Below are 25,017 nucleotides of genomic sequence, written 5' to 3'. Positions count from 1 at the left end.
TATTTCCTAATGTCATTTGTACTAAATCATTCACTTGTACTCACTAAAGGAGAGCTTGAACCTATGTACTTGTGTAAACCCTTCACAATTAATGAGAACTCTTCTATTCCGTGGACGTAGCCAATCTGGGTGAACCACGTACATCTTGTGTTTGCTTTCCTATCTCTATCCATTTATATACTTATCCACACTAATGACCGGAGCAATCTAGCGAAGATCACAAAAAGCGACTGTTTTCGCTACCTAGGATCTATCTTGCAAGAGAACGGAGAATTAGATGGAGATCTCAACCATAGAATACGAGCTGGATGGATGAAGTGTAAGAATGCATCTGGCGTGTTGTGTGACCGTCGTAGGCCACTGAAGCTCAAGGGAAAATTTTATAGGACGGCAATAAGGCCAGCGATGTTGTATGGCACAGAATGTTGGGCGGTGAAGCATCAACACGTACACAAAATGGGTGTAGCGGAGATGAGGATGCTTCGTGGGATGTGTGGGCACACGAGAAAGGATAAGATTGGGAATGAGGATATCCGAGGTAAAGTAGGAGTAGCCGAAATTGTAGGAAAGATGAAAGAAAATCGGCTCCGGTGATTTGGACATGTGCAAAGAAGGCCGACTGACGCTCCGGTTCGAAGATGTGACTAAGGGACAGAGGTTCAGGGCCGAAGGGGTAGAGGAAGACCTAGGAAAACTTTGGAAGAGACTCTAAGAAAAGACTTAGAGTACTTGGATCTAACGGAGGACATGACACAAAACCGAGCGCAATGGCGTTCTAAGATTCATATAGCCGACCCCACTTAGTGGGAAAAGGCTTTGTTGTTGTTGTTGTTGTTGTACAAATGTTAACTTAATCTTTTGTTCTCTATGAAGTTTGAAGAGATTTTTTCACAGCAAGGCCGATGCTTTCCTTTCAAATGACTACTATGACTCGGATATAGCTTGGATGGAGTTGGTTTGTAGAGTATTTAATATACCATTTACAATCATGAATCTGCTCAGTATTTCAGTTATATGATGTTGGTTCTTAGTTATTCGTTCCTATAAACAATTATTTTCATCAGCTAGTTTATTAATGTCGAAGTTGCTATCAATCAGCTTAATTCTTTAACACAATATGGTCTTATTATTGATTTCAATGTAATTTAACAACAATATCTAGTTTTCTGAAGTTGTATTGCCTGGATGTAAGTGGTGTTACTTCATATGAAATGGAATTCCCTATTTTATTGCCTGTTGACTATTATTTTTTTCAGCAATGACCACAATTTTCTTTTTTAATATAATGTAAACAGCAATACATTAAATGCGAAACCAGCTGTCCACTGGAGGTACTAACGGCAAATCTTGGCTCTATCCACTAGAAATATGTTTCCACCCCACACTTGCATTCAAATGTTCAACCATTCTTTCCCTCTTAAATGACCCAAAAAATTGCCAACAGACTACAACTTTACAGAACTGTAGCTTTTTACCACCACCAAAAGCACAATGTTTCTCACTAAATAGTGAAACACAAGACTGAAGTTACCAAACTCAACCATGATTCTCGCAACAAACTGTACCATAGTCTCAAGCAGATGAGACAGTGAAAGAATGGAAGCTTTCTAGTTTTCCTCTTGTTATTTGCTTATTGTCTGTAAATTCTTCAGAGCATAAACTGCTGAACCAGCCTTTGTTTCTATCTACTCTTCTGTTGTAGGACTCTAAGCTGGATGTTACTATTGGGCCATATGAAACATATGAAGATGCTCTTTTTGGATACAAGGTATTTTTTATATGGACCACCCTTGTGTTTTGAGCTTCTACATTTATGACTTTGAATTTTGAAATGTGATCAAACGGATATACTGCAAATACAATTATATTGAATTAAATTTCTTCTGTTTCTTAAAGTTTTTATAATGTTCATTTTCTTGCATATGGAGTCATGGACATTTTTTTTCTGAAAGGAACCTATTTGGGAATTTAAGTGATGTAGCATGGTAGTAAATTTTAGATGTTATTGAACTACCTTTTATTTTGGGCTACTTTTGAAGCATTTGTTGGAGTTCGAGATGAAAAAGCAACTGCTCAAGTAAAACTTTTTGGTGACAATTTGCAGGTACTATTGTACAAACGTTTTCTACCAGAGATGCAATATCTTACCAAATAAAAAAATGATCCTGACAACTTTGTTATTCCTTCTAATTATCCGTTACCTTATTTTTATAAGGTTTTGGAACAAAATCTGCCACTGGATAATGTCTGCAAGTTCAGAGATGTGATATATGCTCCTATTCAAGTCATCGATCTTATTTATAATGCAGGAGAATCTTTCAAGATGTTCTATTTTATGGCTACATGCAATTTTTTCATCACAGGCACAATGATCGGGATTATAGTTTTCCTTGCTTCTAACCCTCTACTGTTGAAGAAAATAGTCAATGAAAAATAGTGTTTGGAGGGTAGAAAATGAAAATGTATACTTCTCATATTTAGGTTTGAGTTTGACATACCAATCACAAGTTAGTAGTGGGTTGGGTTTACTAAAATAGTTTTCTTCTTAGTTATAAAGTCAGTCCATGGAGGTCAGAGTCTTCTTGACCTATGTTTAACAATATATATGCAAATTGATCTGGTTGATGAAGTGACATTGACAACTTTCAAGTTTTACCTTAGGATGTCAAGGGTCCTCAAACTGCTGCATTTAATCTACCAAATGACGAGCGTATAGTAAAAGATCGAGGAACATCAATGGTCATGCTTAAGAATATCTCAGAGGCTAAGTAAAACTCTCCTTCCCTCAGATTAATATCCATTATTGCTTTTCCAAATTTTGATCTGTTCATAATGTGAACTACCTTTGCTAAATCAGGCTCAAGCACATTCTTCAGCCTATAGCTGATGTTTGTATTACAAAGGAACAACAGGAACTTGTAGATTTTGAATCTTTCTTCACTCACACAATTTGCCATGAGTGCTGCCATGGGATTAGACCTCATAGCATAACACTTCCAGATGGTAGAAAGTCAACAGTGAGATTGGTCAGTGACATCAGTATAAGTTATCTAATTTTCTTGTTCACTATATATTAGTTTGACAACCTTTGTGAATTGCTTCGCTGCTAATAGTAAACTAAACAATTCTTCAAAATAAGGTTCAAGATATCTAGCAGAACAGAAAGTTTAATAAACTTGGATCGTCAATTTGATAGCAATTGTTGCTGGTCAATGAACATTGAAATTTGAAGTTGATTTCATAACTCTATCTTACTACAGACAGAACCTAAACATATTTGAGATTACTGCAACACTTTGTTAAAGTCCAGTTGATAACCAGAACAGGTATCTGGCTTTCAGCATCTTTGAAACTTGTTTCCATGCAAAATCCTATTTGGTTGCCTAAATTTAGTTTGCTTAAAACATCTATATTTTACAGTCAGTCTTATTGAAGATTATATTCGAAGTTCTTGCGCTTCTTGGTTTACCTCTAATGTCATTTTAAACAGTTTAAGAAAAAGCAATAAAAAAGAAGGAAATTTTTGAAGGTTAAGTACATCAAGTGTGCACTGTTTTCTTAATGTCAAATCTGATTTTCCATGTGTTTTCATCTCTTGACAAAGGAACTGCAAGAACTCCACTCAACTCTGGAAGAAGCAAAAGCTGATATAGTTGGCCTTTGGGCTTGAAGTTCCTAATCGACAAGGTGAGTGGCTATTTATTTGGTTGAGATTGCTTTCCTTCACTTTATCTCATTAGTGGGATAGTTTGGTTTACACTTTTTTTTTTTTTTTGTTTACAAATTTGCATCTTTCATTTGTTTTAATTATGTTATCATTGAGATGATGCTGGACTTCTTGTTGATCGATCGAGTCTTTTTACCTTTCTTTTAATAATTATTAATGAAATTTTGTTTCTTGTAAGTTGTGTTACTGACACTGGTATTCATATAGTAATGGCATACAAGCAGTGTTCTAGTGCTTATACTAAATGAAGTTCCATGTCTCTTTTCTTGCTGGTTCCAGGACTTACTTTCAAAGAGTTTATTGAAGTCTATGTATGTTTCTTTTCTTGCTGGATGCTTCCGCTCAGTACGGTTTGGTCTTGAAGAAGCTCATGGGTAAGCTAGTAATTCATCCTTCTCAAGTCCACTTTTTCACTTGTCAGCGGGCATTGCTATAGTAACCATCCAGCATGTTTGGCCTCCAAAGTATCTTATACTTTATAATTGCAGAAAAGGACAAGCTTTGCAATTTAATTGGTTGTATGTGCAAGGAGCCTTTATTTTGAATCCTGATGAAACATTTTCTATTGACTTTACCAAGGTATTACTTATCAATTTCCAAATTTCCTCCTTTTGCCCCCAAGGTGACGCATCAAGGCTATCTATAACTACTCCTTTGTTTTGGTAAAAGGTTGAAGGTGCAGTTGAGACCCTGAGTCGGGCGATACTCACCATACAAGCAAAAGGTGACAAAGAGGCTGTAAATGTACTGCTTCAGAAACACGGCATACTGACAGACCCATTAAAAGTTGTTTTGCAAAAATTAGAGAAAATTCAGGTACAAAAATCTATTTCGATAAAATTGATCAAATATGAAGAGTTCAGGCACTTGTATGCATATTATTAAGCTGATATTTGCAATTTGCGTGCATTGGACAGAAATCTCTGTAAGACATATTCCCAGTTTTCATTGATCAAGTTGACATTTCGCATTTATTAAGCTACATTTTCGCTTTGATAAAAATTCAGGGATTTGCATTATGTAGTTTGTTTTTGGCTCCCTACTTTTCTTTTTACTATAAGGAAAATCTAAATTGAAATCTGTAATCCAAAAAGATGCCCTAAGATTCTGTGCATCATAGCAACGCTTCGTGTAGTTACTAACATGTTCGTATTTGCATAGGTCCCCGTGGATATAGTTCCCACATTTCCGGTAGATGATAAAATATTGGAGCAAAGACAATAAATTGGTGAGTCTCATTACCATCTTTCAAGGATGCTAGTAAATGATAACATAATTCCTGAGCTAATGACAGATTGCAATTTTTCATGTCTTGATACCATCTTATATAATCCTCTACCTATTGAATATTTCGAGTATTAATCGCCTAATTTTTGTACTGTGAGCTTGCAGATCATGAGACAGACATGGCTTCGATGACTTTTTATGCCACTTGCAGTAATCTGGTTTAGCGGTGTCTATGCCTTTTGTTTTTCCGTCGTAAATTGCAAATGAATACCTTGTAGTTGTAGATATAGAACTACGATATACATACGTACATATACATATATATGTATCTATATATGCAGGAGATTTTACGAACACCTGAAGATTATCTCAGGCGCCCCATCTTAATCTATTCGTGTAGATGAATAGTTAAAAATGCAGGCTAAATTTCAAGTTTTTAGCCCTTTGCATTTGGAGATTATCCAAGCTAGTTTGTAGCCAATAAAAGCAGTTTCAAGCTTCTTGTAGTCAATACAAGCAGGCACTACCTCGTTGTAGCAAATAAAGGCAGTCTCAGGCTCGAAGTAGTAGTCAACGTAGACAATTACAAGCTCGTATGCCATTTGCAAAATTAGTTATTTTGTGTTTGAGAGACAGTGGGTAGTGGTGCGTATGAATTGGAGAGGTTGGAGGTTTACTTGTAGTCACGTGAGAAATAAATTGTGATCATGAATCTCACTAAGATAGAGCTTGAGAAAGCTGACTCACAACCCAAGTCTGAATTTGAGATGATGAATTTTGGGAAAACTCGTCCATATCTCGGCATGTGGTACGAGGATTTGTTAACCTGATGTGGTTGTAACAAGGCATCCACATCATACTGGTCATACTCTTGACATGTGCATTTACTGCCACTTGTTCAACTTGCATTAACTCACATTTTTTCCTTAAACTACAAGTTTGTCCCACTAGGTTTACTGTTGAGATATGCCCTGAACTCAATATTGAGAAGAAACCTTTTAGGATAATTCCAGAATGATTAGTTATGACTAATACAACAAACATGCAACACTACTAATTAAGACTATCCTATTTAATCTATGTAGGTCCAAATAGTGGATCCCATGGACAATAGATTAATGAAAAAAGCAATCTAAAGAGACAATTGGGACCTTTTTTTCTTTAACCCTATGTTCTAAAAGGTTTCTAGACATAGGATTGTCATAGACATTGATAGTCCGGAGAGACCGGTACATATTAAGTCTACTTTATAGGAAGAATGTCTAGTCTCAAACCATTTGTATATGGATACTGAGGCAAGTGTGTAGGTGCTCATTAATAAAATAAGATCACTGAACATAATCAAACGAGAGTACTTGCATAGAATTCTACATACATGTCGAGCAACTTTACAAGTTGGAATGATGCAAGTATTCCTTTGACCTGAGACATCATACTTGTCTTGGGGGTACGTTACTAATCAATTAACAATGAAACATGACCACATTGCAACTTGGATGTGTTCTATGCATTGTTAGGATTACTTACTTATTCTCAAAGACATTTGAATATTCAACATGGAATAGGTAATCCTCAGTATGAGAGGAAGAATACTCTTAAGATATGATTCAGGAACTTTCGGCCAAAGTATCGAGCGTTATAAAGGAAGAGATTTCTATATGTCTCAATGGAATCATATAAATTAGGATGATCACATTAGGGGGTTTGACATAAATGTAACCATACCCTAATTATGTGATTGAGAGTATTCACGTAGAGAAGGATGATGGAATGGCACATGGGTTGACATAAAGTAACCATACATAATAGGTTCTCCAACCAATTCTACATTATCTTGGGTAGCCATGACACATCACTAGATATCACTCATGGCTTGCGGGTCTCTTTGATAATTAATTATGTAGTTGTCAATGTACAGAAGAATTAAGAGTAAGTTTTAATTCACTAAGTGATTGTATAAATACTAATCAATTGTACTAACAACAATCACCTCACTGCCTCCATTGCCTTGCTAATTAAAACCTAAAACAGTTGTACATTGATACACTTGTGTAATGAGATGACTAAAGGATGATAAAATTAGTTAATTAGACTAATTAAGTGATATAATTAATCAAAGGGTCTAAATTAACCATAGAAGCGATAACTTCGTTGTTGAACTTAAAAGTAGTTCAAGTTCTTTTAGCCTATTGATTCATTACCACAACAAAAGAGAAAAAAACCTACTTTCTCTTTACACACAAACAGCCGGGCAACTAAGGGAGAGGACTACTCTCTTGGGTTATTTCCATCATCCATCTCACTAGACTTTCTCAAGGTGGAGCTTAAGAAGATATCCATTTCTTTCAAGGTGGAGGAAGCTAGGAAGAGATACTCCAAGGAGCAAAGAAGTTGGTGGAACTCTTGGATAGGATTAAAGTCTAGATCCAAAGGTATGAGATCCAAATCCTTCTCTCTGCTTTAATACAACTATTTGTCACACCAAACTAAATCTATGCTTCTTTAAGGGGATTTGCATGACTATAACTCATCAAACGGGAGAAATTTTAAGATCCAACACCCTGACCATGTGTTCCGTAGGGTCAAGGCCAAAAACATCACACCAATCCCACCCTCCCTAATTTTGAGGGCCACACTTACCCCACTCTGGTCCCACGCTCTCTTATTATACCTGGTCCCTCCCCAATTTCAAATCACCCTCCCTACAACTTAAACGAATTAGTATAAATCATCCAAGTGTTAGTATTGAAAAAGATTATAATTTTTTTGTTAAAATGACATTGTTGTTATGCGATGACATGGAAATCTATTCGTGCTTAAATTTTTCATGATGAGCATCGAAGTTGGCACATTGCCAAGCCATGTTTCTTTGTGTAGTAAAGGCCCGTTTTAAGCATGACTGAGCGAAAAATAGAATGCGCCCGCCCCTTACTTGAACCCTAATTCGAATCTTCCTTGACCTAGTTTACAATATTACCTTGTCAAAATGAAGTAAAACAGACAAAAAAACAATTCAATTTTATTTCTGCACGTAGTTCAATAATGGAAGACAAGCAATCTCTCTGGTCCCTTGTATTAGTAATAACTGATATGGTAGAGTATGTTTTCCTAGACAACTTTCAAATCTTTGAGCCATGCCGTATGGAGCGGACAGGGATCCGGCCTTCCTTCGGCAATTGCCTTTTCGGTTAGAGAATAAAACCAACCATTTCTCCATTTGAACTGCAAGCAAAACGCAATCACCACAGTGAAAAAACAAATTAAACACATTCGAGTCACATGCGTATATGTTATACATATATATATATATATATATATATATATATATGCTTGCAAAACTCATCTATATGGCTTGCATGCATCTCTCACCTCTTTAACTGCAGTAGGAAAGTGTGCAACCGCGCGTGAGTATGCACATAATCTGTCCTCCATGGCTTCTTCAAATACCAACCCCTTCTCTGCAGCAGCTGCAGAGGCAAGCTCTGCAATGAGACTAGACACCTGAAAGCATAAACATCGGTCAAGTTTTTATCGGTTCCTTTTCTTAACACATAACCAATGTGATGAGCCAACCCCTTCCTCCCTAACTCTGAAAATTTAGTATGGACTCTATACTGCGCTAACCTAAAAGTGGTTTCGTGTCACGATACTTCTTTGTCAATGAAATGAGAGATGTCCATTCTTATGCAAGTATTTGGACAATTACAGTTCAACCTAATAATCTGGTTACAGCCTTGGCCATGATAATTATTATGCGTTTGGCTTGATGTAAGCCAAGCAAATCCAGACAGCACCACACCCCCAATAGAATTTACTTTTAGTAACCTTTCAGTATTCTGTAACAAACCCATGTTAATAGAACAAAACCTCGGTGTTATTTTTACTAGAAAGTCATGCTTCCCAGAAATAAAGAAATAAATAAAAACTAGGAAGTCATGCATAATGATGAAGGAAAAATACATACAAAAGAAAGTAACCTTAGAATTGCTATTGTTGCAAATCAACGATATGAAACCAGTTTATAACGAAGTAAAACACAAGGAATTGTTGCTCCATCATTAAGTTCAGACAACTTATGAGATTCCAATCATATGATAATATTTAGTCCCTCTTTTCATCGTCCATTGATTGTAGTTCAGTTCGCTAGCTATTATGCCATACATAGTAGAATTACAATAGCCAAAAGGTAACAAATACTAGGTAAAGTAAATTTGTACATGGCATTTCCAAATCTGCAACCTAATCATGAAGTAGAAATTGTTTTGGACAAAGATCCTATTTCACCATCAATATGCCAAAGGCAGAATTACATTTATTTTCTAGTCTTTCAACTTTAAAAGAAAAGATAAAAGTAAAAAAGATTACCTCAGAGCGGTATACTTTCTCTACACCACCTACAGTTGTTCCTGGATGACGAGCTCCGACAAGCATGAATGCTGAAATCCAGATCAACTTCTCTAACATCTGCTTCTGAAATGCTTCCTTGTTGAGAACCTGCTTTATATTTTCATTCATCAGTAAAAGACTAACGCAACAGAAAAGCCAATTCCAAATTAGTGTAAAATGCTACGGAGATATTATTCTTTTACCTTGCAAGTGAGGCCTCCAGCATGTAATCTATCAGCTACTGCCAATGCCCACTTCCCATATGACGCAGTCAGTCCTTCAGGATTGGTATCAGTCTTTCCATCAACAGGAGGTTCTCCAAGCTTGGAGACAGCAAAATATGCTAGGACTTGGTCAGCATCACCAAGAACTTTACTTTCAAACCATGGTTCCAGCATTCCATTCTGGAAAAAAACCAAATCTGCTGGATTGTCAAGTCCATTGGGTCAAGCAAACCAAGAAGCAAAAATCCAAAATAAATTTTGCAAATTAGGTGAAGTAAAAAATCCAGTTAAAGCCATTCACAGAAGAATGCAATCTGACATCTCCCCCTTTCTCCACCAATTTTGGCAAGCAACAAAACTTGAAACAAGGAGAGGGGGAGCATGTTATATAGGTTTGATTGACATGTAATTTAACTGAAAGTGAATGTTTAGAAAATTGCATTACAAATAATGAAGTTTCATATCAGCCTGAATTATAAACTGCCAAGCTAACAGTGGTACTATAGCTGCACAAGGGAGTGCTGCAAACAAATGGTAGCAATATTTGGTCACAAACTCCTAACTTTTTCACATATCTTATAATCAGTAGTGAGTAAATTCAACAAATCTGAAAAAACAAATGAACAATTTCATGAAATAGAAGTCACAGGCCGAATTAGTGGTTTATGGCATTGGACAAGCTTTGGTCAATGAAAACTCCAAGTTCATATTTACAAGAGACATAGCAGTCGAACCAAGAATTCAGTCATCTAATTTTCTAATTTGGATCCAATAATTAACAGTATGAAGGTCCACTTTTGAGATTCATCACTCAGCATTTTGACTTTGTACTAAGAAACTCCATTAAGCACTCTTACATGAACATGAACCGATAGTTCAAGAGTATTGGGTTTGAATGTAATCACAAGTGAAAAGCCCCATCCAATCAAATTCCCAACTTACTTCCACTTCCAGTAACCAAACAATTCATATACATATAATACAGCAACAGCAACAAAGCCTTATCCCACTAAGTGAGGTCGGCTATATGAATCCTAGAACGTCATTGTGCTCAGTTTTGTGCCACGTCTTCCGTAATTCATATACGTATAATATTAACAAAAAAATTGATTGATAACACCTGAATTTCATATAAAAAACCATCAACAAATCAATTGAAACTGCTCAGACAGTAACTGGAAAAAGAGTGAAGAGAAAGTAGTACCGTTCCATCTAGGCCTTGGAGTGGCTTCAAGAACAGCTTCAAGATCATCATTCCTAGTGCAAACCAAAATTGGACCTTGGAAATCAAGAGGCACGGGCTCTCCTCTTTTCACCAGCAAGTCACAGCCATTCCCCATCCCCTCCAAGGCCCTTCCGACCCTTCCACCGCCCACTATCACTGCAGGTACCACCTTGGTTTTGGCGGCGGAGGCCGCAGCCATGGCTGTGGAGGCCTTGGCTCTGATTCTTAAGCTGAGTGTTGAAGTCAGTGAAGTGGGTTTTCTAGTGAGGTGGCAAAGAGTGGAGCTAGAGAGTGCGACGGCGCTGCTGGCCATGGTTACACAGAAGAGTAGTAGTCAGGGAGGACATGATGGTGGTTTGGATTTTTGAAGTGGGTTTGGTGTGGGAGTAAGGAAGTGAAAGAGATGAGCCACTCGTTTTCGGCGATTGCCAATCCTTCTATCCAAACGAAAATTACTAGAGCTCGTTTTACAACAGCCGTTGAATTGTATCTTCTTAGCCCAATCTCATCTGTTAGTTTAGTTTATTTATTTAACAGAGTTTATATATCTAATTAAGTCATTCTCCCCAATCAAATAAGATAAGATTCTTTTACTTCGGGTTGAAGCATCTGGGTTGAAAGAAGTCTCATGTTGATCAATGTTTTAATGATTAGCTCGCTCTTCATCAGGGATACCCATGTCGAAGGGAGGTGACCCTCTGTGTTAGGGGGCACCCAGATGATGGTTGATGTCCACAGGGGCAACGAGCTCGCGTGTTTGAGTACGCCTAGTTTCGTGGAGCGTCTCAAAGAGCTTCTCATACTGCTTCTAAAGGACCTCATTCTGCATTGCTATCTTGTTGTTCTAAGCTTCTAGCTCATCGACTTTAGCTTGAAGAGCAACCCTCTTTCCTTTCTTTTTTCATTGCTTCGCACTAGGTGCAAGAGGGGTGTCATTATGTGTGTTGTGGCTTCCTTCGCTCCCCATGTTGGAAAGGGATGCCTGGTCAAAAGAGAGTTTACGAATGGTGGAAACCAACTTGGCAAAGCTGAAAAGAGTGGGAATAAATGTCGTTCCCACAGACGGTGCCAAATGTTGATGCACAAAATCAGTAAGGACTTTGGTACAACAAAAAATGTTAAGTTTGTGACCTTCGCTAGATTGCTTTGGTCACTAGTATGGGTAAGTATGTCAATAGATAGAGACAGAGAAGCAAACACAAGATGTACGTGGTTCACCCAGATTGGCTACGTCCACGGAGTAGAGGAGTTCTCATTAATTGTGAAGGGTTTACACAAGTACATAGATTCAAGCTCTCATTTAGTGAGTACTAGTGAATGATGTAGTACAAATGACATTAGGAAATATTGTGAAAGAATGATCTCTATTTATATAAAAGAGTTTCTAGTTTCATTCTGACATTAGCACGTGTCGTGTTGTGATTGGCTTCTTATATTGACACGTGTTGCGCTATGATTGGCTTCTGATGTCGACACATGTCGCACTGTGATTGGCCTCCTGGTTGGAGGGAAACTCTTTTGGGTCCTTGACGGTATAACGTTGACTGGTGCTCAGTAGTTTCGGGATTGGTCAAGTATGGTACAAACAAATAGAATGTACAAAACCTCATTTTTAGGTACGTTTGGTTAATCGGTACATTTGATTATGTCGGCGTTGGTTACTTATAAGATGATTACATTTGGTTTATGGTATATTTGAACTTTTGGTACATTTAGCTTCTTGGTACATTTGAATTGTTGATACATTTTGACACACCCCGACCGAGGTCAAGGCATGCTGGCCGTCACGTGAGAGTGATGTAGCCATGTGCACAGTGCAGAAGCGGTAATGATAGCAATTAAACGAATAATTAAAAACCAGATTACTAGTGTGCACTACTAAACAGAAAGTGATAGGAGTTACACAGTAAACACTCCTAATCAGAGCATAAAGTTTAGGTGTAGTCCAGTAGGACAAGTACTAGTTACACAGTACCAGGAATGTCCTACTATTATTCAAATAGGTCAAAACTGCCGAAGATCTCGAGCCACCAACATCAATCTTACTTAGAACCTGGAGGGGCGCAAAACAGAAAACGTGAGTGGGCAAAAAAAAATGTTTTACAAAATCATTTCACTTATCAACATATTAACCCCTTGCTGTAAAACATATAAGATTTTCCCAGAATCAAGATATAATCATATACAAAAATATATCTGAAATCATATCAAGTCAATTCATGCTTCACATAATCATATTCATATGTATGCCATGCCAAAACATAACAAAGTAAATAGTTCAGGTAAGAATGATTTCATGGAAATACGATATGTTAGCCGGAACTCCTGTGGTAGTCTGTACGGCTGAATTCATAACCCAAACTCAATCTAGCTGGAGTCACTTCTATGACCTATACGGCAATATAATGCACATAAGTCGGAACCATTAAAATGATATGTACGACAAGATTGGGTGAAATATAACTATGCTCAACTCTATTCTCTCATAATAGCTGGGCGATAAATCGCTAGTCACCTACGAGTCGAAACCATGAATAAGGTCTGTACGACAAGACTATGCACTTAAATTTGATCCAATATGAGCATATAGTGCGGGAGGTGACGTAAATAAACAGACATGTACTTTATATCTTTGGCTAAATCACAATCACCTTATGTGCAGTTTTATGAGCTCAACATCATTCAATCACATATCACATCATTGATGATCCACATAACCAAATATAACTTACCTGAACTTACCTATACCTCCACAACACCACATTTATATATATGCAACCATGAAATGCATATTCAGAATATAAAAGCCTTTGGCATATTAATTCAAAGCATACTTTCCTAAAAATGCATTTCTGGGAAATATATCAAATATATAAGTATATATTGAAAACAAAAGCCCACTCACTGATATGTCGACGGGTCGTAACCCCCGAGTTGCCCGTGGATACGCTTGTCCTCGGGATAAGTCTCACCTATATGCGAATTAATTATAAAAACGTTATTTTAAAGCATATAGGCAAAACTAGCTAATAACTTCTCATACATAGCTCAAAACGGGTATATGAATATACCAACGTGACCTACACAACCTCACAAACATTGTGATATTTTTAGAAAATTTTTCCTATAGCTCACGCACCCTCACGTGCCGGGGAGGGCACGACATCATGCGCTCTTACATGCATCACCTTCAACCTCCAGACGCCAGAATAGTTCCACCGCCGTCGGATTCTGGGCAGACCTGCAACTGCCCATTTCCCTCTTGTTTTTGCACCATTTTCTACAAAATCTTCACCCAAATGTCACAAACTTCAAGAGGAAGAAGGTTATACCTCTTTGGAGCCTCAAATCCTTCGAAAACACGTCGGAAAAATCTCACCAAAACCAGCCACCTTCGAACCTTGTGATCCCGAGCCACCTTCGAACCTTGTGATCCCGACGTCCAAAACCTTCAAACGAAGCACTCCGAGCTTCCTTGGGACCTCACTAAGCTCGCTATGAGCTTGGATTGTCCTAAAATACAACCATTCGAAAGTTCATGAATAGTGTTCAACTCGGAGCTTGAGTTTTCAACGTGAAATCGAACGAGTTCTTACCTAAAATGAGTACATTTGTACTCGTATGGTCCTCACAAACACAATGGTACAAATTTCTTCTTCGATCCGTGATGATTTGGCTTGGTTTGACCTTGTCCGTACGGAGGAGAGGGAAGAGAGAGAGTGAGTCTGAGAGAGAGTACGGGAGAGGAGAGAGAAAGGGTATGGATGTGAGTGTGTGGTTCCAAAGTGTACACCAATCACAACCAAAAATTTTCTTACTTCCAATTGGGTCCAAACTAGTAGGGACTTAATACATTGGTCCTCAACCACAACCACACCTAGTCCCACGATGCCACAAACGCTCGAGGGCATTTTAGTATTTTCACACCAACGATAACAAAATAATGTACATTTCCGGGACGGGTTGTGACACATTTGGTTTCTTGGTACATTTGAATTGTTGGTACATTTGGTTCTTGCTAAATTTGAATTTTTTGTACATTTAGTTTTTGGTACATTTGAATTTTTGGTATATTTGATTTATGGTACATTTTTTTACTTTCACTTCGTTTGTTTTCAACCCATAAGTTTTATTACTTTTTTTTTTTTTACTAATAATGAGGAATTAGTTTAATTAATATTTTTTTAGAAAGAGTCATTAAAAATGTAGGAGTTTAATTACTTATTTTAACTCTAATTAATTATTATTTTTATATAGAAAGAGTCATTAACATGCAGGAGTTTAAAGGACTAGGAAAATTAAATTTCCTAGATTGTCGGCAATTAGTTACAAGGTGAAGTGAAGATGCCTTTAAACTAATTACAAATAATTAAAAAAATAGAAAAATATTGATGTGGCAATTGATCAAAGCCTCTAAATCAAATCTTATAAAAGAACTAATGTTTAATCTAAAAAGTATTAAAAAAAAAAATTGGGGATTCCAATTTCGCTATATAGAAATTGGGGCCTTTTGGGCCTAATGCCACTTAATACATCTTATGTCATAAATTATGCCCCATGAGTTTTGACCCAACGGGCTTGAAAAGCCCAAAGTATTTTAAAGCCCTATTAATGTCTTATCATTTATTTATTAATATGAGACTCTAATTAATCAAATCTCTGTACTATAATCCAATTAATTTCATTCATCTCGTACTATCATCCCAATTCACTAGTATATCGATGTACGATTTATATTAGGTTATAATTAGTCAGGCAGTGAACTGATTAGTCTTAATATAATCACTTAGTAAATTAAAACTTACTTTTAATTCTTCCATCATTGAAAATTAAACTATTTAATCATCGAGATGTTCCCACAAGCCAATGTTGAGATCTAGCCATGTATTAAGGCTACTCAAGCCAAAGTAGAATGCATAGAAGAACATTTTTGGTATAATTACAATGTAATTCGATTTTTCTCTCTTTCAATACTATCAATCACATTATTAGGGTATAGATACTTTATGTCATACCTCTAATGTGATTATCTTGTTGTATACAACTCTATTGAGACGTGTAAGAATGCCTTCATTTATCACGTTCGATACTTTGACCAAATATTCCTGAATTATATCTTAAAGTATCTCCCTCTCATACTGAGGGTTGAATCTTCGTTTTAAGGGGTGGTTTGGGAGTGAGGTGCTTAAAAAAAAGCACTCATGAAAAAAAGCTGTGAGGGTTTTAGGTGTTTGGTAAACTAAAAAAAAAGGCTTATTTTGGAAGCTGCTGTGAGAATAAGCTGAAATCAAAGGAAAAAGCTGAAACAGCTATTTGCAGCTTTGGAAAACTGACTTTTTTTTTTTCAAAGCACACGAAGCTACATTGCTCCTTTAACGAAAAGACCCACTACCAGACTGTTTTTTTTTTCAAAAGTACTTGTACAAAAAAGTTTACCAAACACTCTGCTGATTTATTTCACAGCTGCTTATTCTCACATCATAACCGTTTATTCTCACAGCAGTTTTTTTTCAAAGCACATCAATACCAAACCAGCCCTAACTCCCAAATCCGTTTTGCTTGTGCTAACGCACTCGTATCGATGAGCACTATAAAAAATGTTAAAAGAATAATTCTTACGTGTCACAAGCACGAAAGACAATGAAATTTTAGCATTTACCCTTCCAGGGGCATTTGGTCATTGCACGATTATGAGGAAAAAATTACAGGGTAAATTTGTTGGAAAAATAGGGGTATAATATATACACACACACACTAATAATTCATGCAATTATATACCAAATAATTTGCAAACTATTAAAAAAATACAATGCTAAATGCATATGAATGTGGATTTGAAGAACCTGTAAATTTGTCGAGCAAAATGTTAGATATTTTGTCCTTAAAATAAGTTTACGCTTCACTATAATGCTCATGGTTGATCGGAACTTGACTTTTCGGATGCCATAAACACGTCTTTGTAATAGTATCACTCCAAATCACAAAATTCTAATAAACCATGATTGTGTTGAATACTCTCTCATATGAATTTAATGAGACTCTCTAACAATTAATGCACGCCTATGAATGATTATATGAATGTGAAAGGGAATAAATAAATTGCAGTAGAGATTAACCTATTTATAGGCGTTACAACATATTTTCATTTAAAGTTGCAACCATTCAAAACAATCCAACCAAAACAGCTATTTACTTTGTACCAATGCCTACAAGCATTTTGTTACCAATAGATACATTATTTGGTATTGGTTGGAATTAGACCTTTTCATTCATGCGTTTTTGTAACATAGCCGATATTTTAATGAGTCGTGTCGTGTAACATCCTTTAAAGTAAACGGGAAATATAACTTGACCCAAAATCGACTTATTGATATTTTAAGGTAATATGACCCAACCTGTTACCGGTTAAAGAAAATATATTTTAAACCAATAACTAATGAAAATGAAAAACATAATTTGACTCAAAAAATGGAAAACATAATACTAAATTAGTATATGCATACCACATTGTCATATAAATATTACTTCAAAACATAAAAAAAAAATATTTTCCTTTCAAGTATTCCATACCCAAAATAAGATCCTAATGAAAAAATATTAGTACATCACTATAAAATACGAAATGTTTAAGGATATACAAAATGAAGGTTGAGGAACATTGCATGTTTTTTTTTGCAATAAAACCCTTCAAAATCTATCAATCACATAGTGTCGAAGTTCTATTATTCTCACCAGCAACAACAACATCAGAACATTGAAGTCAAGCAAATCCATACACAGGACAACCTGGCCGATCTATTCACAAAATCATTGCCCAAGTATACTTTCAGAAGTTCGTCCAAAGAATCGGTATGCATAAATTGTTGAAGACCTAATGCGATGTTTTGTTTTAGTATTTACACACTCAATGGGGAGTGTTGAAGTCATATTAGACTAGGAATGTAATTGTGTAAATCCTAATGTATTTAGGGTATCTTGGAATATTCTCTTTAGTATATATTATCCTATTAGAGTTGTAATCCTATTACGGTAAGGATTTAACTTATTATACTATTATAAATAAAAACACAATGGGGTGATACAACACACACCTTATAATTGCATCTCTCTTTCTCCTTCTCTTGCCGCCAACCCTCTCCCTCTCTAGTCCTAAATACCGTTAGCAAATTAGGCCTACCACATTTATTTAATTTTTAACGATATTATCTACACTAAAAAAATAGAAGAATTGGTCAAGTCTCACATTGTACTAGCAATAATGTAGTTTGAATTCACCTTTTATGAAAATCGAACTAAACACAATCCGTTTATCAAGTTTAATTCAAACATGTCTCCCGCCCATTGTGATTTCCCCTAGACTTCGTTTATCGAGTCTCCCATTACACACACAAACTGACAAAAGGTCAACATAATTTGAATAGTTACCGTTTAACCCACTAAACCGGAGACAGATGAAAACATCCTAATTCCTTTCCTCGGCAAAACACAAAAAAACACTCCGCAGTTTCCAATGCTTATTCAAATTCAAACATCCTTGATCCCACTACTTTACCAAAACATGGTAAAGAAAGCCAGAGAGAGCCCCACCATTTTTATGCAAATGTAGCAGAACAGAGCTGGGTGTTGTTTTGCATGGAATTGGATCCTATCCTATTCTGATTCTGTTTGAGAGGATTTCGAGAATCCCTTTATCGTGTCTGTTCATTTATCATTTTGTGGTTAGAAATTATTTTATTTAAAATTAACCACAAACAATACTTGATAAAAATTGACCGCACGATATACGATGAACAGACACGATAAAATGATTTCCACAATCCACACAAAACGATCCGGAGATGATTCTCATCTGTTTTACATAAATTTTGACACATCTGGAACTGTACCCACTATCACACTAACTCACCTACTATTCAGTAAAAAAACCCCAGCTTTTTGTACTTGTTCATTCAAGTGAAGATTCAAATTCTCCCTCTCTTCTCTACAACATCATTCAAATCTCTCTCTCTCTGAACCATGATGATGGATGGTTGCAAGAAAACCACATTAATTCCACGGCAATCCTCATACAACTCTCTCTATGTCAATCCCCTCACAGACCAGAAACACAGCCGCAGCTACAGCGAAGGCATCGCCTTCACCTCCAAGAACGACAACTCGAACCCGAACCAATCACCCTTAAACGACAACAAGGAGAACGCAATGCCCAACAGGCCACAGCAGGCCGTGCCCGGCAGCGACAAGGAGAATTTGGTCGCACAAGAAAACGGGTCTTCCTCTTTTGCGATGCAGCCATTGAAGCCGAGGAATTTGAAGTCTCTGTCCACTGGCTGCAGGGCCCTCAAGCCCTCATCTCTTCAGTTCTGTATGCAGGCGAATGAGCCTGAGAAGGCACTCTTTGGTGGACCCATATCCACAATGTGGGACCCACCCAGCAAAGGGTCCGACAACTCGAGCTCTTTGAAGATCTGGGACTACTCCGATTCTGAGGCTGCCCCTGCCTCATCTTGGTCTACACTGCCTAACAAGTGAGTTCTCTGCCCAATTTGCTTATGCGATTTATTTAGAGCATTCTGCCTTGCATCCGAGGTTCCTAGTTCGAAACACCACCTCCCCAATATCGCTTGTACCAAAAGTTTTGCTTTTGCTAAAAAGATGAAATTTTTGGTTCTTTGAAAAGATATTTACTAAACTTGTAATTTATTTGGTGGGTATTTTTAGGTCATTGCTTTGCAGGCCATTGCCAATGGATGTCGGAAGGTGCACATGTGTTATAGTGAAGGAAGCAACCCCAGAAGGATTAGATGTGGGCACTCTCTATTCTCTTTATACCTATGTAAGAATGTTGTCCATATTTTGGGGAACTTTGAATAGCTTATGGCATGTTTGATTTAGCCAATGACGTAGTTGTGTTGTACAACTCTTCTGCTGCGCGTAATGCTGGTCAGTCATTCCTGTATTTAGAAGGTAGAGGCAATGTTAGAATACTGTTATTCCCAAGATTGCGAAACAAATTTGCGAAGGCACAGAGATGTTTGTTACTGGACTATCAGGGGTTTCTTTTCGACATATGAATCAAATATGCATTGTTAGTTTGATTCTAACATAGTCTTCACGGCTTCACCCGTGACCTGCCCGCCCTGCTCTATTGCTGTTTGTGTTGCAGTAGTTTGAAGCTCCATGTTTTCTGTTATAACTTGTTAGATTGGTGTGGTATTGCGATATTTCAGGAAGGCAAGGGAAGGCAGGACCGGAAACTAGCTATTGCTCACCATACGCGGCGGAACGGGAAATCTGAGTTAACTATTGCTCAGAATGTGAAGGGAATAATGTCTCATTCAGATGATAGTTTTATTGGGATTGTAAACGCTAACCTCATGGGTTCAAAATACCACATATGGGATCAGGTTTAAAATGAACTCTATGAATTATTATTACTTGTAGAAATCGTAATCTGATTTCTTTGGACATTTGATGTCATTTGGTTGATAATTGCAGGGTGGTCGTCCCAATTCCTTGAGCAAAGAGGCTAAGTCACTTGCTGTTGTAGCGTAAGCCTCCTTCTCTCTCGCTCACACATGCGCACGCAATCTGCCTCCTCAATTTGTAATGGTTGCTCTTTGTCTCTACAGGTTCACGCCAACAATCTCGAGCTGGACAGGAAGTTACAGACGTATGAGGGCATATATACCCAAGCACCAATCCATGCAGTTAAAAAACACAACGCAGGTGATCTTAACAGTTTCTAAGACGTCTTAGGTTAATTCTTACATTACATCGATAACTTGTATAGACCAGGTTCTTCTAGTGAATATGTTATTTTTCTCAGTGTCTGGTAATGTAAGTTGCATTCAGAAATCCAGTTTTTGGGTCAACTTTTGAGCTTGCGTGGTACACATTCTTCTCTTGCAGGTACAACACATTAAGGGACTGCCAAAGGACTGGGAAGGGAAGCTTGACAAAGTCCATCAGCTATTCTCACGAGTTCCCCATTACAATAAAGTAGGCCTATTACCTGACCCTATAGGAATTTTCCTTGCTTTAATTGTTCTCATCTCCATTAACGGAATTCTATTTTCATCCAGATTTCAAAGCAATATGAGTTAGACTTTAGAGATAGGGGAAGAGCGGGTCTTAGAATCCGAAGTTCAGTCAAGAATTTCCAACTGACACTGGAGGTAACTACTATGAACAATGGTGATTCCAAAAGTCTTACTCAGGCTTATCTGAAACACGTATATGTTTAAGTGCCGTATTGTCTGTGGAAACAACGTGATCATCAGTTAGAATTTGTTATGATAACGGGATGAGAGAACCAGTGTTTAATTAATCTTACATGACTATGGGATTCTAACTTGTATATACACATATGTTTGTCAGGAAAACGGAAAGCAGACAATTCTGCAGCTCGGAAGGGTCGGGAAATTGAAGTATGTGATGGATTACAGATATCCTTTGACAGGCTACCAAGCGTTTTGCATATGTTTGGCTTCTATTGATTCAAAGCTTTGCTGCACTGTATAGAGCAAATTATCTGCCACTGCGTTTTGTAGTTCAACCTCTGAACGCATGTATTTCTTTTTCCAATCAACCTTCCATTGTTCAATATTAATCACTACACATTGTTGAAAGTACAACACCAGCCCAATAAAGGGCCAGCCCATTTGGAATCATGAATGAGAAAATGCTAGAAAACTCTAGCAAAGTGCAGCAATTGGTGGGAAAAGACAAGCCCACAGCCTTAGGCTTAAGAAAATCTAGAAAAATGGGTTGTATGTAGAAAAGCCTAGAACCCTCACATATTATATGGCTATTAGCCATATGTCGGTGTGTGTGTGCATAATTAGTTGCTAGAATAATCTAGCAAATGTCCAAGTCGGCAACCATTGCCTATAAATATGTATGCTAGTGTGGTGTTGTAATCAAGTAAGAAAACAAACCAAGAAAACCAAGTAAGCTAACCAACCAAGTGAGAGTGAGAAGTAAGGGTAGTCTTGTAGGAGTGTGAGTGTTCTAGTGAGAGAGTGTCCTTAAAAGTGTGTTGTAATATTTTGTGTGTGTAATACAAGTAATTTGTTTACTTGTGTTGCCTTTCCAACACTTGTGTTAGAGTTGTGTACTCTAAGTTTTTCCTCAACACACATGAGCAATCTTCACAAGCTGTTAGCGTTTTTGTTAGAAGTATGCCTATAAATCCAATTAGGAGTAAATAGTTTATGGAAATTACCTAGTGTATTAAGACAAGTTTATTCAGTTTTAATATAACGGGTAAAGATTATTGTTTGTTAACTAATTGTGATTAACTAAAACAATACAAGTCTAAAACAATATTGGTTATTTAAAATTGGGGTCGCAAACTAATAGATTTAGGTTATTGAGACCAATCCCAAATGACTTAAATATTCTTAATGTTTCTAGTCATAAGATTGTTAATTGGCCTTTGACTATCTGTTAAGAATAGTATGTATGATGTTTATGATGACATGTCTCATGTCGTGTGGGACACTAAAACAAATACATAGGTGTTCAAATGGAGATTGAGTTCACTGAACGTGTCAAGACACGAATTCTTATAGGTGTATACTAGATGCACATTCATGTCAATAAGAGTTAACGATTTTAGTATTGCAAAAATAATCCTTGGACCTGATGTGTCACTGTTGTCTTATGGACAACTCAATGAATTTGAGATGTGCATAACACCCCTTAGGGTAATCGAGTGCATGGCTCGGGTCATTATTCTATTTATGGAGGTAGGTGAGTGTATAACAAGGAATCTCTAACCTTCACAATGCAAGAGGAATGCTCTTTTGGGATGATTTAGAAGTCTTTGGCCAAAGCATATAATTGAACAAACCAATGAAATGTCATTTAGGCAAAGTGACTTGAAATAGCTTATCCAAATGACTAAGGGCATTGCAATTAGAGAGGAATTGTATTGCATTGTAATTGTAACGGAATAAGTTATCCTCTATGTTTTCTATATTGACTTGGGTGCAGTGTTCGAAAAATCAACCTAGGTAGTGAAGGCTTGCCGTGATTTAAAACAAATGGTTTCGAAAAATCAGTCTGGAGCTAAGCGGTCCTAGGTGGCACCTAGGTGGGCTAGGTGGTCCTAGGTGGTGGGCTAGGCGGCACCTAGGCGGTCCTAGGCGGTTTGGTTTTTTTTTTATATTATTAATTGTGTGCTTTTTTCTTTTTTAGTTTCATGGTGATATACTTATGGAAATGATGTACTTAATTTGCAAATGATGGATTGACTACAAGTTCATCCAATTGTAAATGAATTGGAGTACTTTTGAGGGGATACATACAAAGAAAAGAAATAAACTAGATACAACAAGGTTAAATAATTTAGTCTTTGTCCAATCCAATGCAAAGATCAAATAAGAAAAATTTAGTCTATCATCCAAGAATACTCTTCATTATGATTATATGCTTACTATTTTTTAAATATTGAACTTGTTGGATTGATGTACTTTTTGTATTCTTCTACTTTTATTTTTGCATTATATCATTCTTTTATTATCCATGCAAGTATTTCTTTTTAAGTGTGAATAGGCACTTATTTACAAGATATATAATAAATTTATATAAATCCGTCTAGACCCCGCCTAGGTGCCTAGGTGCTAGGCCCCTGCTCGCCACCCAAGTAGAGCCTAGCGTTTTTTAGAACCTTCCTTGGGTGTTATGACATGGAATATGATCATCTTCGGATCCTTTTTGTGGGCATCCGGAGGACCAATCAATCATGTTCGTCCATCATACATTGTGCGGTTAAAAATCATTTTGAATTTTGAATTTAAAATTGAATATAAATAGTACTTAATTAAAACTGATAGCACGATGTACGATGAACGAACAATATTGATTGATTCCCGGATCCCCACAAAGAGGATCCGAAGAGGATCCTTGTCCTTATGACATGCGGCTAGGCATCACTTATAGTTAGTGAGGTCCTCATCTTACTACCTCGTCAATTAGAATCTAACGGATCACACACCCTACTCTAGAATCAAGGATTATAAGGTTATACAACGATGGAATAATTAATGTGATTAATAGGGGTGGAAAATATTGCCATAAAACGACATACCGATTGAACCGTATTGGTCGGTTCATATTGGTATGATAAATTTTGGCATAATTTCATAATCGGTTGGCATTATACCAAACTAACTATTAATGGCATGGCTTTGGTATTGAATTTTGTATACTAGCGGTATACCGTACCCACCAATATATATAGGGATATGATCAAGGGACAAATTTTTTTTACAAATTTTTTTACACTTCTTTTGAGCCTTTAGATTAAAGCTATTTTAATGGTTAAGATTGTACTGGTTTATTTACTAATTCAATTTGTAATATGAAAGGAAATTAAATTAATTAATTGTAAAAAATTATTATTGGTGTTTCTCTCTCCTCTAGATATCTTAAAAGATTTAACGCCATTAAATCTTTTACATTCAGTGTCACATCCCAATCTGGGGCGGACCACTTCTCGGGCCCGCTCCACCACCGTAGCACGATATTGTCTGCTTTGGTCCTCGACCACGCCCTCACGGTTTTGTTTCTGGGAACTCACAAGCAACTTCCCAATGAATCACCCATCATGGGAGTGCTTTGGCCACCTTCTCGCTTAATTTCGAAGTTCCGATGGAACCCGAAGCTAGTGAGCTCCCAAAAGGCCTCGTGCTAGGTAGGGATGGGAATATACATTTAAGGATCACTCCCTTGGCCGATGTTACAATCCACCCCATTAGGGGCCCGACGTCCTCGTCGGCACAAACCGTAGCACGATATTGTTCGCTTTGGGCTTACCATTCCTTCACAGTTTTATTTTTGGAAACTCACGAGCAACTTCCCAGTGGGTCACCCATCCTAGGAGTGCTTTGGCCTCCTTCTCGCTTAACTTCGGAGTTCCTATGAAGCCCGAAGCCAATAAGCTCCCAAAAGGCTTTGTGCTAGGTAGGGATAGGAATATAGATTTAAGGATCACTCCCCTAGGTGATGTGGGATGTTACAATCCACCCCCTTTAGGGGCCCGACATCCTCGTCGGCACACTTCCGGCCATGGATTGGTTCTGATACCATTTGTCACATCCCGACCCGGGTCCACCATATCCCGGGTCCGTTCCACCACATCCTGGGCCCGTTCCACCACCGAGGACAATATTGTCCGCTTTGGGCTTACCATTCCCTCACGGTTTTGTTTTTGGGAACTC

At 37.3% G+C, this 25,017-nt stretch overlaps 2 protein-coding genes, 1 long non-coding RNA gene and 1 pseudogene across 6 annotated transcripts; 2 read left to right on the top strand and 2 right to left on the bottom strand.

Annotated features, from left to right (window-relative positions):
• LOC108169290 (nudix hydrolase 3-like) overlaps window positions 1-5,393 on the top strand; it is a 36,352-nt pseudogene extending 30,959 nt beyond the window's left edge.
• A 2,560-nt stretch (window positions 5,394-7,953) lies between these two features.
• On the bottom strand, window positions 7,954-11,290 carry LOC103444004 (uncharacterized). Of its 2 annotated transcripts, none has more exons than XM_008382913.4 (5): window positions 10,769-11,290; window positions 9,544-9,761; window positions 9,320-9,448; window positions 8,324-8,455; window positions 7,954-8,176 (listed from the first exon to the last, which is right to left on the bottom strand). In XM_008382913.4, exons 1-5 carry the CDS (start codon window positions 11,100-11,102, stop codon window positions 8,063-8,065), a joined length of 927 nt encoding a protein of 308 aa, XP_008381135.1. In that variant the 5' UTR covers window positions 11,103-11,290; the 3' UTR covers window positions 7,954-8,062. The 2 variants fall into 2 exon arrangements, with proteins under 2 accessions (XP_008381135.1, XP_008381136.1); XM_008382914.4 differs by having other exon boundaries at window positions 9,544-9,744.
• Window positions 11,291-12,627: 1,337 nt separating this feature from the next.
• Window positions 12,628-14,752, bottom strand: LOC139188224 (uncharacterized). Of its 2 annotated transcripts, XR_011571518.1 has the most exons (4): window positions 14,122-14,752; window positions 13,929-14,036; window positions 13,695-13,761; window positions 12,628-12,842 (listed from the first exon to the last, which is right to left on the bottom strand). It is a non-coding gene; the product is annotated as an uncharacterized lncRNA (long non-coding RNA). The 2 variants fall into 2 exon arrangements; XR_011571517.1 differs by having other exon boundaries at window positions 13,929-14,752.
• Window positions 14,753-18,623: 3,871 nt separating this feature from the next.
• LOC103444003 (tubby-like protein 8) lies at window positions 18,624-21,426 on the top strand. Of its 2 annotated transcripts, none has more exons than XM_008382911.4 (8): window positions 18,624-19,317; window positions 19,511-19,625; window positions 20,020-20,196; window positions 20,288-20,340; window positions 20,422-20,518; window positions 20,702-20,791; window positions 20,875-20,967; window positions 21,170-21,426. In XM_008382911.4, the coding sequence occupies exons 1-8, from the start codon at window positions 18,806-18,808 to the stop codon at window positions 21,311-21,313; spliced, it is 1,281 nt and encodes a 426-aa protein (XP_008381133.3). In that variant the 5' UTR covers window positions 18,624-18,805; the 3' UTR covers window positions 21,314-21,426. The 2 variants fall into 2 exon arrangements, with proteins under 2 accessions (XP_008381133.3, XP_008381134.1); XM_008382912.4 differs by having other exon boundaries at window positions 18,646-19,317; window positions 19,511-19,595.
• Window positions 21,427-25,017: the final 3,591 nt, after the last annotated feature.

Source organism: Malus domestica, chromosome 09, assembly GCF_042453785.1.
Source record: "Malus domestica chromosome 09, GDT2T_hap1".
Lineage (NCBI taxonomy): Eukaryota > Viridiplantae > Streptophyta > Magnoliopsida > Rosales > Rosaceae > Malus > Malus domestica.
Note: the sequence above shows the minus strand (reverse complement) of the source record. Positions and strands in the feature narration are given on the sequence as shown.

Bases quoted from the DNA above. Each gene is read 5' to 3' on its own strand.
- LOC103444004 (XM_008382913.4), bottom strand. From the start codon at position 11,102: ATGGCCAGCAGCGCCGTCGCACTCTCTAGCTCCACTCTTTGCCACCTC. The intron at 9,762-10,768 runs GTACTACTTTCT...ACAATCCAGCAG, and splicing joins TCCAAGGCCTAGATGGAACG to ATTTGGTTTTTTTCCAGAAT. The intron at 8,456-9,319 runs GTAATCTTTTTT...TTATGCTTTCAG, and splicing joins AGAAAGTATACCGCTCTGAG to GTGTCTAGTCTCATTGCAGA.
- LOC103444003 (XM_008382911.4), top strand. From the start codon at position 18,806: ATGATGATGGATGGTTGCAAGAAAACCACATTAATTCCACGGCAATCC. The intron at 20,197-20,287 runs GTTTAAAATGAA...TGATAATTGCAG, and splicing joins AATACCACATATGGGATCAG to GGTGGTCGTCCCAATTCCTT. The intron at 20,968-21,169 runs GTAACTACTATG...TATGTTTGTCAG, and splicing joins ATTTCCAACTGACACTGGAG to GAAAACGGAAAGCAGACAAT.